Below are 18,597 nucleotides of genomic sequence, written 5' to 3'. Positions count from 1 at the left end.
TCGAATGCGCGCGATCACAGTCGCGGTACGGCTAGGGTTGCCAGATGGTCGGGATTTGGCGGGATTTTCCCGATTTTTAGCATGTGTTCCCGATTCCCGACAAAGTGTAAACTGTCCCGAAAAACAGCTTCACGTTTTAAAACAATATAATTTCAAGCTCCGAACTGTCGTCGAGCGAGCGAGCTGACGTAGTGCCAATAATGTAAAATATCGTTGTTTTTAATACAATTACTTTAATTTGAATGTTTTTTTTCCCGACTTATGTCCCAAAATCCCGAAAAATTTGTATTGTTCCCGATAATAGCGCCTTTCGATCTGGCAACCCTAGGTACGGCCCACACTGCCGCCACCGTATTCCCCCGTATATTATGCTAATGTGTGCGTGGCAGCGCGTGCGTACACGGCGCCCGGCGCGCACGCACACATTCAAGCCGGCAGCGGCACATTTCTATGAAGATTCACTACTGTTCTTATACTGTGCTGTTACTGACGATTGACACCTGACACTGACAATTTCCTGTCCATTTCCAGGTCGATAAGTGACGATGGTATAGAGTTGGTCAAGCAGATCTTGTGAGAAAAAGGCGGTAAATTTTAAAAATGTAGGCGCGAAGGGATATCGTCTCATAGACAATTTGAATTTCGCGCCTTTTTCTACTGACAAGATTTGCTTGACCATCTATACTTATCAATGAGCATAACAACTACTGTGTGTTGGACCAGCATTGTCGGCGAATTGTACCTAACTGCCAGGTTATCGATTTTGTCGATATAAATCGCATAATATGAAAATCATGAAATATTCACGAACACAATAATGAAGTCGACCTCGTAATGCAAATATAAAATTTAGGTTTATATTAAACTTAAAGTAAATGTTAACGAGTCTAAGTTTAATTTCTTGGAATGCTATTAATGATAATTATGAAACAAAAATATGAGATCCAGTTAAAAAAAACTGCTGAAAATGACTGCAGAACTGGATAGAAGTGATACCAAGTCTGAAAACAGTGTAAAACGCGGCAATAATAAAATACAGTAAAAAAATCTGAAGGAACTATATATTATATACACCAAAAATGGGCCTTAAGCGGGAAAGCATTTCAAGTGTAAACAAATAGATGTAAACATGTCGCAGGGACCAATGTTAAGAGCCAACAGGAGTGGTCATTCCTCCATACAAACGTAGTCCTCGTTTTCCTCCGTGGTTTTTGAAGCTAGAGCAATGATTTTTTCAACACAGATTAATATTGTCAATATCTGTGTCGGACCGTTTTGCTTTTTTTGATATTTTTGTTTTTTAAGGCGCTAGAGCCCTTCAAAAACGGCCAAAATGGCCTAATAGACTATGCCGCAATGAGAGGCGTGGTATTCAAAACTGATATCAATTAGCCAAAAAAGCAAAACGGTCCGACACAGATAATTTCATAATCATTTAGATTTCCAAATTTGGTTACGATTGGTTAAGTTTTGGGGGAGGAAAAAGAGGACTACGAAACCTCGATTTTTGTCATTTTTACGCAGGATTTTTCGCCTCAGCTGCAGTTGTCCCTATCGCACTAATTTTAGGGGCGGAGTCAAGTTTCTAAATACGTACACAGCCAGAAAAGTGATGGGCAATATTCGACATTTAATGTCGATAATCTAGTGATGTAAGAAGTTATCGATAAACCGTCTTGTGTGAAAATATCTAGATCCTAAGATACAAGGGGTTTTGGGTTGAGAGTAGGGAACACATTTTTGTAGTTATGATATACAATCTATTATGAACTTTTTGATTCTAATATTTCAAATTAGAAATCAAAATCAAAAATATTTTATTGCATGGTTAAAATGGGTTAACAAAATTTTTAGGTACCTACAGGCACGCTTCGTAATTGTCGAGCAATTTAGGGTCCTAGCTGAATTGGTTGTTCCATACTTACTCGTGCTCTATGGAATGTCCAATTTAGCTAGAACCCTAAATGGCTCAACAATCACGGAGCGTGACAGTACAAATGATTCATGTTCTGTATATCCTGCCCTACAATGGCGTTAATATTTGGTTGTCATGTCTATACTTCGTTTTTAAGCATTATTGAAAAAAAAAATAGTAAATACTAATATTAACCACTAAGTACATAACTATTACAAAAAAAGCTAAATAATAATTATACGATTGCATGCTTAAAAAAGACACGTCACCTTCACTCTAATGCTAAACAAACGAAGAATAAGAACTAACAGCGATAAAACCGCCTGTTGCTACCTTTATCTACATTGTAAATCGGTTTTAGGGTTCCGTACCCAAAGGGTAAAACACGGGACCCTATTACTAAGATTCCGCTGTCCGTCCGTCCGTCTTTATCTCTGTATCTCACGAACCGTGTTAGCTAGACAGTTGAAATTTTCACAGATGATTTATTTCTGTTGCCGCTATAACAACAAATACTAAAAACAGGATAAAATAAAAATTTTAGTGGGGCCTCCCATACAACAAACGTGATTTTTGACCGAAGTTAAGCAACGTCGGGCGGGGTCAGTACTTGGATGGGTGACCGTTTTTATAAATAATGGTACGGAACCCTTCGTGTGCGAGTCCGACTTGCACTTTTTTTTAAATTTGTTTTTATGTTTGTGGTGTAATAAAGAATATTTTAGAGTCAGACCAAGAAAAGTCTACAGCAATTTTGATAGCACACGCAGTGCAAGTGTTATTTATATGTCATAATTTCATAGAAGCGACGTTTGAAATAATACTTGCACTGCGTGTTCTATCAAAATCGCTATAGATTTTTCTTGGCCTAACTCTACTTTAAATTACAAAGTAAGGCCTAAATTATAAAATAAGGCCCATCAATGTTTTTTTTTGTGTTTATTAAACTTGATATTTTGTCTATAGTATTAGCGGACATGGCCTCAAAATTTAAACCCGCTTAAGAATCGGGCCTTATTTCGTGCATTATATATGTCACCGTAAAATTGTAAACACTCGTCAGTTTATAATATCGCTAGTTAAATTATAAACTGACGGTAGGGAGATTACAATCTAACCTAACCTAACCTACGTTAGATTATAAACTAACGGGTTCACAATTTTACGGTGTCATATACAATACTACCCATTTTTGTGTAGTCATTATTTATACTATAGAAGCATTGTTTGAGTAGCCAATTATTTAAACAGTATTTTTTTAAAGGGCAACGGTGGCAATATTTTAAGGTCTGGATAATAAGATACAGATCTTAATAAGGATATCAATGTAAGTGAATGTTACCATGACTACCAAACAAACAAATGTGATAGAATTTGCCAGCTGGCATTGTAACATTCAGACAGTTACCTATGTACCTAATCTGAAATATGAATAAATTAGTAATATTTTAAACAGGAAAGTAAACCGAATTTTGGCATTTTGCTGGACACAATCACAATAGTAATTTGTTTTACAAGAGGGCAAAGTTTATCGCCACCGGTTGATGCATTTGCAGCACCAATGGTAGAAAATGCAAGCTCATCATCAACTGCATAATCGACGTTTGATATGACTATTGAATCCGAGCTTTTTGATCATGAATCATGATAAAACAAAATTTTAGAAGGTCGCAGAATAGTGGATTTAAAATATTTATTTTCTGTGATCTCAAATATCAGGCACGATCATACAAATTGTACATTTGCTGATCTTGCCTTTGTCATTGAAAGACGTAAGGGTTTACACAGAGAATATATGTGACGTCCCACGGTCAAAGGTACCTTATGGCGGGTATGGAGTTATGCATACCCCAGTAATCTACAATAAATAAGCTATCGATAACACAAAAGATCAACCTTCTAGGTTGCGTAGTTACAGAGATATGATTTTTTGAAAATAATGTTGTGAAATGAGCAACTTTACGATAGAGAAGTTTTAAGTTTAGCCGCCTAAAAAACTATGTTCCTGAAGTAAGTTACATAGTTGACTACAAATAATAATACCTTATATATCTGAGATTAAAAAAATATTGCGACTTGTTCTGTAATGCAAATAGAAACTTTTGATATCGACTGATTTATGTGTATACTAACCAATCTCTTGAAAATAAAGTTTTATTTCATTTTCACGATTGATTGCAATGAGCTCTCAAGATTTAAATTTTATCTATTAGAAAACGACACTGACAGACAGTTTAAGCAAAAAACAATACCGATTTAGAGGTGAAATGTATTTTCTGACTTTTTCATATAAAATCACAAAATTGAATATTTTCACTTTTAATGTGACACACAATCAATTTTTCTGAGCACATATGAAAGAAATTCTGTCACTCAAATGAAATAAATCCTAAAACCCCAACTAAATACTATATTTAACCCCTTATGCCACTTTAAACTTACATAACAATAACAGTATTTGCTCCATACATTTACGAAAAGGTACCTTATGGAAATAAATCTAATAATACATCACTACAAAATATCAATCATATTACAGTTTATCTTTTATGAATAGAAAATATTAATTTACATTAAACTGCCCCAAATTTAATTAGTTCTTCGTCATAATAATCTTAAAAAAGACCAATAATTTGTATGTAATGAAAAGGTACCTTGTGATTAAGTTACATGATGAGGCATGATGATGATGGAACAGTTAGGATAAACTAATAATATTTTGGGGTTAAGATGGTATAAATCGTCTATTTCTTATCAATAATATATTTCGGTTGCTATTGAAGATAAGCGGCATTGAGGTTCAATGACCTCAGATATTCCATAAGGTAATGCGTCGGGTATTGGCATTTTTCAGCAAACCAATGGCTGATTTATTGCATGCGACCAAACCAAATGAAGATTATTCTAGTTAAGAAAGACTTGACGAGAGTAACTTTGGTATAATAGCAGGCTACTTGGATTTGTGATGTCGGTCTATGTACGGTTATAATATTTGCGAGGCGCCCCAACCAGAACTGAAATTATCAAATTAGTTTTGCAGAATGCTAATACAGTTCTCTACCAACCTTCTTTTCCCGTATTGACTAGTTTTTTTGGGAATTTTCAATCTTTTTTCCATAAGGTACCTTTTCTACTAAACTCTGAGACGACATTACTAGGCTTATAACTAACTTATAACAAAAATAAAAACAGGTAAACAAACGTTACGCATTAAGGTTTCAGATCACACAATAAAAAAAAATTGAGCATTTTTTCACCTCTTTACAAAACATTTCATATCTCCGAAACTAGAAACCCTCATAAGGTACCTTTTCCCGTGGAACGTCACATATATTTAAGTGTAATATGTGCAAAAAAAAGGAAACGATACACTCTGAAGACCCAAAAAGAAAATGTTAGTAAATACTGCTCCTCCCCATGGTTACTTGGTTCCTTATTCAACCTACCTGAAATTAAACGAGTAGGTTAGTAAATTATATCATTTTACATTATAAAGTTAAATGTTTAGGTATCTCAATCACTTACTCACTGGTGGACATGGACGCAAAATTTTTGCCCATCTTAAGTAGATGACTATCTTATAAAAAATGAAATTTTGAAAGTTAGCACGCTTAAAGTTCGTTTTTTTTGCATTAAGGTAACAGATTTTGACATGTCTTATTAAAAATTACCATTGAAAAATAAGTCATAGCAAATATGTTAGAATTATAAATCATATTAATCATATTAATGAGCAAGAGCACCCTAAACCGGCGAGCGTGTATGAGGAATGATATGAATGTGAAGGAAGCGAAAGTGGTATGTCAGGATCGTAGCAAGTGGAAATCCGTGGTCTCTGCCTACCCCTCCGGGAAATAGGCGTGATTGTATGTATGTATGTATGTATGTATTAATCATATACTTTTTTATATTCTTTTGCTTTCATAAGTAATATAAACTAATTTTTGAAAGCGTTTTTCAATAATTATTAATAAAAAGACACGTCATGATTGTTTACCTTCTTTCTAATGCTAAAAAATAACGAACTATAATAACCGGGCCTTATTTGGTACAGAACCTTGATTTGATAGGTACATCGGATATTCTGGGCCCCTGAGTTTGTTACGTAAAGGACAAAATGGTGACATGTGGTTAGAGCTGATACTGTTAAACTAGTGGTTCTGTGCGCTAAGTATAAAAAATAAGCTTCAGCGAACTCATTAAGCCTAGAAAAAACCCTACACCCTACTGCCACTTAAGTCAGTCTTGAGTCTTTGAATCAATTTCCGTAGTAGTACTACTACTACTAAGGTACTAGGAGGTAATAAGGCCTATAGTAGGTATAATAAGGCCTACCTGAAAAATAATGTTCTTACAACAGTGTAACCGTGTTAGTTATTTGAGTAACATATATGTAAAGTGATACAATTAAAAGCTAACAGCAAACCAGTACATAAATTATATCTTATGTACTTCTTATGAATTACACTCTTATAAAGGTTTCGGCTAATTACGCTTAATTACTTGAATAAAGGTAGATGAATTGCGTGCGGTCCAATAGGTAACCACAACTCACGGAGTCCAAAACAATAAGCTGATCAGCAAAGTCAAGTAAACAAAGCCAAGTCACAGTAGTAGAAAGATTATCGAGTTCCGTAAACGTAAGCCGGGTCAAAAAATTCAATCGCAACACAGTAAGTAATAAGTGAACGCCTCGTGGCAGTAACGCACGAAAAATAACATTGCAAATTGTCGGCAATGAGGCGCGCGCGGGTGCAAGCGTACGCATCTGTGTGCGTGCATTACACACACAAATACAGTCTCTCACGCCCCGTCAGAGCGACGGGTATATTCAGCTTGAAATCTCAAAATTGACTTTTAGCTCAGCTCCCGTTTCGTCTTAAATGGTGTATAGTATAGTATAGCGCGAGAAATCATATTAAAAGTGATATATAGTATTAAAGCGGGTTTATTGTAGTGCCCGTACTGCACGACAAGGTAATAGAACCCATAAAAGTACTAGTGATAAGCTGATTGAACGCGCAGCGTAGAAAGTGAACATTCCTCGGAATTAATAGGACACGCGAGAATAGACTCAGTAAACACTATATGTAGACAACTATACGTGCGCGAACACAATAACCTTTTATTCAAGTTAATAAATCAATAGATTCAACGTTTCCTAAGTAATTGGCACAATAGAAAACGAAACCCTTCCTTTTAAGTTTAAGGAAATAGAAAATAATAGATTGCGGCTCATGTATTAATAGGCTAATGCCGCTAATGTTGTCACGTTACGGTCACAAAATTTACTCTTTATGAAACTAGAAAACTATTTGTTACCAAATATTGACGTTGCACTAAGACATAAAGACGTCACAATTTGATCATCTAAACACACCCCTTTTCTTGTTTCTAAATGAAAACGGTTGAAACTAAACAACCATAACATAAGTCTGAGCCTGTTTTCGTTTAATACGAACGATTGTAATAAAATTTACCTACAGGAAACTAGGCAAATTAAATTGTTTTGTCTTATTGAAAGAGTGTTGGCAAAGCACGTGTAGCTTCGAGATTGCTTCGAGATAAGAGCGCGCATAGAGATAGAGGCACGAGACACAGTTGCGGAGACGTGACCGGACTGGTGATGAGGATGCAGCTAGTGCATATTGAGGCGTGAATCTTTGGCCTTTTAAATCGCGTAGTCCGATGCCGCATACTGATTTAGATGCAGCACTTAGCGGCATGGCGGCGAAAATAATAAAATATGCTTACAGACAGTACACCCGGCAAAATAAAACCCTGACCTACCTACCTACCATTGAACTATGGCAAAGTAACTTTAAGAACTTAATTGTATAAAATCTATGGCATGGTGGATGGAAGACGGGGTAGTGGACATCCACCAACCCGCTGGGTGGACAGTTGGACACTGTAAAAAAGGCCTGCCAGGGATCTACACAGGCGCCTATTATTAGGAAAGCGGAAAATCGTGCAGAATGGAGAGCCTTGGTGCACAAAATAACGACCTCATGTGGTCGCGACCCTCAGTCATGAGGAATCGAGGAAGAAGAAGAAGAGAAGATAAAATCTCATTTGTTAATTTGACGTGGTTCCTTGGTAGGTCAGGGTTCTATTTTGCCGATTTAGATTGCAACGCTCTAACTAAAATACACTTATGAAACTTCTAAGAAGCATATGTAATTTCGGAATTGTCGCAAATGTTGCACAGAAGCTTTTTATCATAAACACGGAAGCAAATAATCAGTCAGACAATGAATTACTCATAAATAAAATTGCGTGAAAGATAATTTTATGATGATAACCATAATTCAAAACAAGCATTTATGTATTCACTATTACGCACGGTAATATCGAACTGAATGACGAATAATAATAATAGAATTAAAGTAATACCTAAATAATAATACCTAAAGTCTTAAATCGTTAATATCTTTATACGGAAAAATGCTCCGTTCAAACTTTCTTCACCGGACATATTCATGTAACGTATTGCAACAATATATTAAATATCAAAAAAAATATCCCAGCAGAAATACCAATATTAATAAAATATAATTTTTTGGCGTGTCTTGGACCGGAAAATTGTTCCGTCTAATTTTTTCACTGGAATGCCATTTTACTGTACTATTTTCAGAAATTGCCTTTTTACTCGCTGTGGAAAATTTCTCTATCCATTTTATATACTGAAATAAGTTCACAGTTGTCTTTCTATTCAACTATAAAAACATCCAAAAAATAACGAGCGTTTTAAAAACTAAACATATCGGGAGCACTAGTGTACAAGGTATGATATTTTTTTGGATATTTTGGATTTAAGTGTATACGTGACTACTTAGTACATATTTAAAAAGAAATCAGACTGAGAAATTTTCCACTCTCAGTTTTTAATAGTTCTAAAATACATAAATTTGGGTATGCATTTTTTTTTCTTACCCACTACGCCAAATTATATTCTAAGATCATATAAGAAGAAAAAAATGACAGAGCAATTTTCCGATGAAAATGAGCGACAAAAAAAGGAGTTATCATAAAAAAATATTCTCATGTTTGACAAATGTTTTAGATTTTTTTCTAGTATTACATACTGATACAAATAACTTATTTGGTAAAATAATTTTGGACGGAGGAATTACTCAGTTCAATATATAAACAGATTTGTATTTTTACGTATAAATACCTAACTTAGGAGTGTTTTTTTTTGGATATTTATATGTTAGTTTCGGCTCATACTATACAATAACCAAGCAAAATTTCATCGACTGAGAAATTAATGCATGTGTCTCCATACAACAACTTGCTTCATTTACTACACTACAATAACTACATTCCTAGCTGAGAAATGTTAAAAAAATCTACTTTTAAAATCGCCCGTTACAACTGTGCATAATAGTCACTTCATAAAATAATGTTCTGCTATCCGATTTCGCTCTGAAAACTTTTACTTGCGCACAATACATATTGCTATTCTGCTTCAATCGTATGACCTAAAAACTTGACGCCAATAATTATGATAAGTAATTTGAGAAACTTGTTGGTGTGAGTAACAATTTTAACGAAGAATTAATATAAAAAACTTAACAAAATACACGTAAGTGATGGACCACAGGTGGTAGAATTTCAATCAAAGTTAGTAGAGAGTTGAAAGCTTGTAAAATATAGAAGTGGGATAGAATTTAATCAGAGGGTAGACCGACCGTAAAATGGGCATAATATAAGAGAAAGGACGTAACATCATTACATCCTCTTAAAAATTCCGCGCGTAAAGGGTCCTAAAGGGGATGATAAAGTGAACGACTCATCGCGGCGCGAACAAAAAGGCTTATTGAGTTTGGGAGAGCAATTTTAGAGAGGGCTACAAAAAGTCGCAGCTAATTCCGTAGGCACAACCTTTAGATAAGAGAATTTAGCACGAAGCAAAATTTAAATGCGGAAACCATAAAAACGTGAACATTTTGCTAGTGGAATTACAAAAATGTTAATCGACGGATTAAAACGTTCGGGCTCTAACTGAGTTTCGTTTATCAAAAGTTAATAATGCCTGAAGATTAACAAGACTGGACTTAATAGAGCCAGCTCATCAAAACTTTTATATTAGCAGCAATAAGAGAACGCTTGAAAATAAAAGATCATAACAATACAAAAAAGATTTCTGAAATGGGTCATAACATTTGGGCCCGACTAGGTATTTCGCAGTATTTGACATTTGCGAGTCGGCAGAAAGGTAATCGTGCGTGAAGTAATTACAGTGCGGTGACAGATAAAATTAATTAATTAATAAGTTACGCAAACAGATAGGTACCTACCGAGTCGATTTGCTCACGTTAAGAGCGCTATTACATTTCGGCGTTGAGCGAGTTTAGGTATTTTACGCGCTGCGGCAGGCCGTGCGAGCTCAGTACGCCGATCCCTTCTACCACACTCGCACTACAATGATGGATTAAACATTCTTGATCCTTCGCGAAGCATATTGAAATCAACCATAACAACACTAACTGTACTTAACTTTTAAAGTTCTAAAACTGTTATTTGGTAAGTACGAAAATACTAAATGCAGTGCAAATGTACATAGGGGCTGTTCATAAATTACGTCATCTATTTTTGACGATTTTTGACCCCCCCCCCCACCCCTCAAATCATCCAAAAATCAAGCTTCGGATGAATCTGTTTCCTCCTACGTCATGTTACCATCATCCGATGTCCAGACCCCCCCCCCCCCTCTCCTCCCATTTGAAACGACGTAATTTATGAATAGCCCCATACTCGTACTTATGAAGGTATATTACTCGAAAGAAATTATAGGTACCTACTCGCTTATTTACATGTTTCGTCATTGCATTTGGTACCTATAGGTTGTAAAGTTTGTATCAACGAGGGTTTAAAAACGAACTGGTACTGAGGATCTGATGATGATTAAGGTGGTCACGGATACCAATCAACCATGTAGTAACATGATTAGGCTCGTTTGATTCGTCTCAACAAGATCTTTGACACTGAAGATACACAGGGTCTGATGATGGAGCTGGAAGGTGGCCACGGGTACCAGTCTATCATGTAACTAAACAACTTCGTGTTTGGGCTCGTTTGATTCGTCTCAACAAGATCTTTGACACAAGACAGTACTCAGGGTCTGATGATGGAGCTGGAAGGTACCATTACCAATCAACCATGCAACTAAACCACATCGTGTTTAGGATCGTTTGATTCGTCGCAACAAGATCTTTGACACAAGTTAGTACTCAGGGTCTGATGATGGAGCTGGACTGTGGCCACGGGTACCAGTCTACCATGTAACTGAACCACTTCGTGTTTGGGCTCGTTTGATTTGTCGCAACAAGATCTTTGACACAAGGTAGTACTGAGGGTCTGATGATGGATCCGGAAGGTGGTCACCGGTACCAATCAACCATGCAACTAAACCATTTCGTGTTTAGGCACGTTTTATTCATCTCAACAAGATCTTTGACACAAGGTAGTACTCAGGGTCTGATGATGGAGCGCGAAGGTGGCGACGGGTACCTGTCTATCATCATCAGCTCCATCATCAGACCCTGAGTAGTATCTTGTGTCAAACATCTTATTGCGACGAATCAAACGAGCCCAAACACGAAGTGGTTCAGTTACATGGTAGACTGGTACCCGTGGCCACAGTCCAGCTCCATCATCAGACCCTGAGTACTAACTTGTGTCAAAGATCTTGTTGCGACGAATCGAACGAAGCCAAACACGAAGTGGTTTAGTTGCATGGTTGATTGGTACCGGTGACCACCTTCCGGATCCATCATCAGACCCTCAGTACTACCTTGTGTCAAAGATCTTGTTGCGACAAATCAAACGAGCCCAAACACGAAGTGGTTCAGTTACATGGTAGACTGGTACCCGTGGCCACAGTCCAGCTCCATCATCAGACCCTGAGTACTAACTTGTGTCAAAGATCTTGTTGCGACGAATCGAACGAAGCCAAACACGAAGTGGTTTAGTTGCATGGTTGATTGGTACCGGTCACCACCTTCCGGCTTCATCATCAGACCCTGAGTATTATCTTGTGCCAAAGATCTTGTTGAGACGAATCAAACGAGCCCAAACACGAAGTGGTTTAGTTGCATGGTTGATTGGTACCGGTGACCACCTTCCGGCTCCATCATCAGACCCTGAGTACTATCTTAAGTCAAAGATCTTGTTGTGACGTATAAAACGAGCCTAAACACGAAATGGTTTAGTTGCATTGTTGATTGGTACTGGTGACCACCTTCCGGCTCCATCATCAGACCCTGAGTACTATCTTAAGTCAAAGATCTTGTTGAGCCGAATCAAACGAGCCCAAACACGAGGTGGTTTAGTTGCATGGTTGATTGGTACCGGTGACCACCTTCCGGCTCCATCATCAGACCCTGAGTACTATCTTGAGTCAAATAAATACATATAGAATGTCAGGTCGTTTCAAATATTTTTAATCCTGTCCGGTAGTTTATTAAACTGTACCATTATAAATTATAATACTATAAAAACAGTGCTAGGATCAAAGTCTCTCGTTGCGGTTTACACGCACACAGTATAGCGTTTTACACGGCGCCCGCCGCACACAATGATAAAAAACCTCGTCGTCGCCGTTGAAAATGTGCGGAGCCGACCAACACACGTCCTGCCTCTACAAGCTCTGCCGCGGCACTGAGCTGGCGCAGCGCGCGTCATCGGTAATATAGAGTAGTTTTCAAAAAATTGCCAAAAAATTATAGTAGAATTTCATAAACACTAATGTATACCAACAGTATAAGCAAACGTTGCAGATTGCTTGAGTATGAAAATGACTTGGATATTAAGTAGATTTTCGTAGGAATTGACACTTGTTTCGGAGAGAAAATCGAGTTCGTTTTACTTTGATTTTCTCTTTCTCAAAGGTATGTAGGAAAAATATAGTTTGATATGCCTAAAGTACAGGGTATTAGTAATACAAAATAGCCAGGTTTAGCAGAGTAAAATTCTCAACATTTCCAAATAAGAGCTCGCCATTCAGTGATTCACGGGGTTTTTCGGAAACGACCATCAGAAAAAAAATCATTACTAATTTAATAAGTCCTTTTTCTAATATTTACAACGATATTTATAAAGATAAGAAGACGCTTTTACTGGAACAAGTACTCATTGTTTCTAATAATGAGCGCAAAGTCCTGAATTTTGTCGACTAGTATCATCAATTTTGCATTATTTCGACTTTTCTTGTAAGAGCGCTCTTAAAAGGTCGATTAATCACACCACTCAAGTAGGCAGTTATGATTTAATAAGAGGATAAGCCAATTGAAATAATGGCACACAACACGCAGAAAGGCGTTAAGTCACGTAGACATGAGCAGTTGAGCACAGAATCATATTATGCATTCTTAGAGCACCTATAGTGTTTATTTTGAACAAAACTAGGTTGATATAGAGATGGGGTATTTAAACACTCCTCTGGTTATACGCTGGCCCACCAAATTGACACTGGTTTTTGTTATTTGTAGTGGCTCAAACTATATGGGTTATACATCGTTTCTACCCGTCTGAAATTAACCAAAAAAAAACACATCATAAAAAATTACGGAAACGTAAATATTCCATAGTTATAATGAAATATCACGATGGAATGCACGATATTGCTAATCCACGCGTATCCATCTAATTGTCAGATAAGAGGCGTACGATAAAGTTGCTATTTTTGTGCGATAAGCCCTCTGTCAGAATACCGCGACCGCGAGTGACTAACTAGTATAACCACAGTCAGATGCAATGATTAACCTGGTCTGGTAACGAGAAAGATTAAGTGTAAAAGGTTATGAACGGACTTCAAAAATGAGGAGGTCTTCAATTAGTTGTGATCTTTGTACTTTTCGGCATAGTACGTCAAATTATAAATAAATATCAAGACAGCTACGTCATGTGCGAAAGGTTAGGAATACACGTTTGACGTTCACGTCTCGGTCTCAGCACTGCTGATTCCTAATAATTCACGTCAGCAGTGCGGTTGCAACGTGTATCGGTAGACCGTCAGTTTATAAGACTTTTATGTTTGAATTAAGACTACTCTTCTTGTATTACATTGTGTACAGATTGTACGCTATAGTAACATGTGAATAAATTTAGAACAGTAAAATAAAGATTACATTAAATAATCAACCTTTCTCTAATTTATGCTAAATAGATCACAACACTTCATTATCCAGAGGTTTATTGATTTACTGTCGCGTAACGTTCTATTTTATCGCCAATCACAAAATCAACAACCATAAAGGATAAGAACTTTATCTATACATCCAGTGCGTCATTGATTAGATAAACAACTTCATCCAACTGTGCAGAAACCTATACGAATTGACTAAAAGAATGTTTATGCTGAGCCCTACAGTTATTCAAAACAGGGTTAGCAAGATTAAGTTAAGCTTGTCGACTTACCGAATTTAATTTAATATAAATCCACATATCCTTAATGAATAAATAAAAATATAGTTGCGCAAGACGGAAGTTTTACTATAGATCCATTTTATCATATGATATAGGGAGTCGTATAAAGTTTAACAAAAAAACATTAAATTACTAGAGCTTTTACAAACTGTAGAATGCTGCAAAAACATAGATCCAATCAGTTTAAAAATATATATATATTTTTTTTTATATGAAATAGGAGGCAAACGAGCAGACGGATCACCTGATGGTAAGCGATTACCGCCGCCCATGGACACCCGCAACACCAGAAGGGTTGCAAGCGCGTTGCCGGCCTTTAAGATGGGAGTACGCTCTTTTCTTGAAGGTTTGTAGGTCGTATCGGTCCGGAAATACCGCTGGCGACAGTTCATTCCACAGTTTGGCTGTGCGAGGCAGGAAGTTTCTGGAGAAACGCACAGTTGAGGACTGCCAACCATCCAAGTGATGAAGATGGTAATGTTGTCGCGTAGGGCGATGGCGAAAAGAAGCGGCAGGGATTAATCCGAACAATTCCTCGGAGCACTCCCCGTTATACATGCGATAGAAAATGCAGAGCGAGGCCACATCTCTACGCAGCGCCAAGGAGTCAAGCCGTTCCGAAAGACGCTGGCAGTCAACAATTCGAGCCGCTCTTCGTTGGATGCGGTCCAGAGGGAGAAGCTGGTATTGGGGTGCCCCTGCCCACAGATGAGAGCAGTATTCCATGTGTGGGCGAACCTGCGCCTTATAAAGCTGTAGGCGCTGGGCCGGTGTGAAATACCGTCTCGATCTGTTGAGCACACCGAGCTTCTTGGAGGCTAATTTAGCCTTACCCTCTAGATGACCGCGGAACTGGACTTCACTCGAAATACTTAACACTGTATATATAGCCCAGATGCCGATTCTAGTTACCAACTTGTTTTGATTTGTTACGATACCTATTATTATGATAGACTGACACTCCGCGCAGTTATCTACAGGTAGTAAAATAAAAACATCAAAACCTTAACAAATTGTCAAATCATAAACTACCTCTCAGGCTAGAAAATAACAACATCGAAGAATTTCATTAAATTTTTTTCAACCAGAAGCGGTATCATGGTCGCATTTTTATCACCTGTCATGCCATGCGTCACATTCGCACTTACATATTGGTTAGAACGTGACAGGCATGGTGACAAATGATAAAGAGCCAACCATCTTAGCCCTACAGTTATTGTTAGAGACAAATGATAAAACATTTAAATTGTCAGTATTCTGTACCGCTCCCTTTCGTTGCATTGCAGTTGAGTAACTTCATTTGACATGCTACAAAGTTTATCTATACAAAACATGTCAATAATATTATAATCCCATAATTGGTCAGATACTTCATAGTAGCCTACGAAATGCAATATTTAGTTCAGTCGCCTTTGCGCCAGTGTTCGTTTTCCGTAAAGAGAACAGCCTCGGTTACGACTGCATTTGCTATTCATTAGATCCTACCCTATATAGGAAATCGTCTTACGCCGGCTCACTATAAAAGGGCTATTGGAATGTGCTCAACGATTACGTGATTTTTTGTCGAGCCTCTGTAAGAGTTACGTAAATAAGTAAACATTGAGGCTGACGAGGACAAGCACGGGATTCGTGAGAAAATCTTTAACGAGTCAGTTCTATTAAAGCGACTAAAGTTAAACTGGACGTGAAATTTAATCGTAATGAATGTCGTGATGATGCACGCGACACCTTTCGGTTTTTCATTGCAAATAGCTGCGGTCTTGAACGCATTTGGTTTACTTCTAATAGTAGTTATACAGAAGCCGCATGCCTTGATTGAATGTCCGCAGTTAACCTTAGAAAGCTCGGATCTCTTAAACATGTGATCATTGTAACAGCAGCCCTGCAGCGGATGTAATAAAATGCAGATTTGAAAACAATCGAGAAGCAAGATAAGAAGTTCAGAAAGTAACTTGTCGATAATAGAGAAACTTGTTCGTGTCGGGTGACGCGCGCGCAGACATCCGACACGCGTTGCAAGAGACGAGGAAATAAATTATGGCAATACGAAACAGCACAGCGCACGCATATTGTGCGAGGACACGGCACGCAGTAACGCAGTCTACAACTACATCAATGCAATAGATAGCTGCAGTCAGGTGAAACACTTTAGAAATTATCATAGTTTACAAGAAATCTGTTTCGTAGTGTTTATAATTGGCTACTTACATTGTTAGTAGTTCCTTGCCTAGCCTGAGCAGGGCGCACGGGCGCTGGTCTAGCAGGTTGTGGAGGCACTTTTAATTGCCTGCGGTCGAAGGACGAGGCGTGACTGCCCGACCAACCCCACCGACCAGGCCCATTGCTGCCATGAGGTAGAGAGTATGAGGATTGTGGCCTTAAATGCCTAGGACCTAACATCGGTCCGTTAGGGCCCGCCATCATGGAACCATTGGGCCCCAGCAGCATGGGGCCATTCGGTCCAACCTGAGGCATGGGCCCGCCCGGCCCCTGAACATAATGATAATGCGGCGGATTGGATACCGCCGCCCCCCACATATTCCGAAACACTTCTAGGTCTCACTTACACAGCGGTAGCACTATACACAGATCACCTCATCACACTGGCAACGAATTCACACTAATATCTATTTTAAAAACCTACAAATTTCATTAAGCCTTTTATCACTAATGGATGATAATTGAGCAACACAATTCCATTTATAAAATCAACACTTAAATGATAACGCACAGTAATCGGCTACCATCAGTTTGCGGTAGGTAGCAGGCAACGAGTGAACCAGGCCACTGTTCACGATAGAAAGACACCTCGAAAACAACAACACTCGAAAGCAACCTCCACCGGACACGGCCGATACGCGTAAAGAATTAATTTGTTTTTGATGGACAATTGTCCCAACCATAAAGGCCGCTAATGAACTCCAGGTGATTTGGCCACCTATTATACAAATTACTTTTTGGGAGAATCTCGGTCAACGAATCGCCGTATAATGGTCCGTTTTACATATTCCGCGGTAGGTACAGCAGCGAACCTTGGCGATTGTGGAACATCGCATTACGCAAATGTTAACATTAGCAGTAAAGCGAGAAAGTGCAAGCCAGTGTTTTCGAAACGGCGGCACAAAACGATCAAAAAGTAAAAGTACACGTCACTGAATTCGAGCATCCAATGGTTTTCAGAAGCGATCACCACGCGGACAGTTTCCACTTCAGCGGCCGCCTGAAGAGAAATCAGTTTCCCGGTCCGACTAAGCCATCATCGTGATGGACGGCGTGTGAGTTTCGACGCATTGAATTGCAGACTGGCCGGGTGTTGCGAGTGGTTGTTGAGCGTTCCACACCGGCCGTCCTGGTGATTGCATTATGATTTTTTCGCAAGGGAACGCGGGGGCAGTTGAAGTGCGCGGGCGGCGTGGTCGCCAGCGGAGCGTGCAGCAGAGGCGGTGTTCCAATCGTTCACAGAGTGCAGGCGAAGAACCAGTGTAACCGATTTCTCCGACTACGCATATTTATTAAGGATCTTCAAGTCACTGTTATACCGGTTCGCCTGAGCGTTTGTTTCGCCTGCGCTTAGTAATCAATGAGAATAATATGAAGCCAGCCGCCGCCTGCCGTGATGCCGGCCGCTACGGCGCAACGCATCGAAACTCGCGGCGCTGACAACAGCAGTGCATATTCATGGTAACGCAATGCATTCCTATTGCCTTGCCATCTCGCACCACGCCAGCGATCTACAAATTATGCAAATACGAGCGGACCCCGGTATCGCCATCGTTCCGCATAACGGCTAAATATACTCTACTGAATAAAATATCTGGGACGTACCTTCTGTAGTTACGAACTTTTAGACAAGATATTTCTAATAGTTCAGTGAATGAGATACATTGAGATAGCCAACGTGTATGTATAAAGACTCAAGAATAGATGTTTTGCTAGCTTCGTGAAACTATTTGTTCGAAAAAAGTTGGTATCAATAACTGTCAAGAGTCTCCACAAAAAACTCATTCGAAGCGCTACAGGCAATCCGTCAAAAGAATGTTCCAGTTAGCGATCGCGAAAGTCAGCAAGACAAAGGCGTTACAAAACTTTCGTTGGGCCGCGAAGGCGAACGTCTGGGTTTGACGCACAATGGAAGGCGTATTAGTATTCGAGGTAGAACACAACGGCGACGATAGCAGGGTGGAGTGTCCTGAGGAGTCAGCGTCCTCTCTGCGCCGTGCGCTGAATACGGTCCCTTCTGGAGCGCT

At 38.7% G+C, this 18,597-nt stretch overlaps 1 protein-coding gene across 1 annotated transcript in view; it reads right to left on the bottom strand.

The window, feature by feature from the left end:
* The window catches only part of LOC134790396 (MAP/microtubule affinity-regulating kinase 4), a 92,803-nt gene extending 75,007 nt beyond the window's left edge, over positions 1 to 17,796 (bottom strand). Inside the window, exon 1 of the mRNA XM_063761163.1 lies at positions 16,559 to 17,796. Within this exon, the coding sequence (XP_063617233.1) occupies positions 16,559 to 16,888 (330 nt within the window). The 5' untranslated portion in view covers positions 16,889 to 17,796. The remainder of the gene's footprint in view (positions 1 to 16,558) is intronic.
* Positions 17,797 to 18,597: the final 801 nt, after the last annotated feature.

This window comes from Cydia splendana, chromosome 5 (assembly GCF_910591565.1).
Source record: "Cydia splendana chromosome 5, ilCydSple1.2, whole genome shotgun sequence".
NCBI classification, from domain to species: Eukaryota; Metazoa; Arthropoda; class Insecta; order Lepidoptera; family Tortricidae; genus Cydia; species Cydia splendana.
This window is presented reverse-complemented; position numbering and strand designations above follow the sequence as displayed.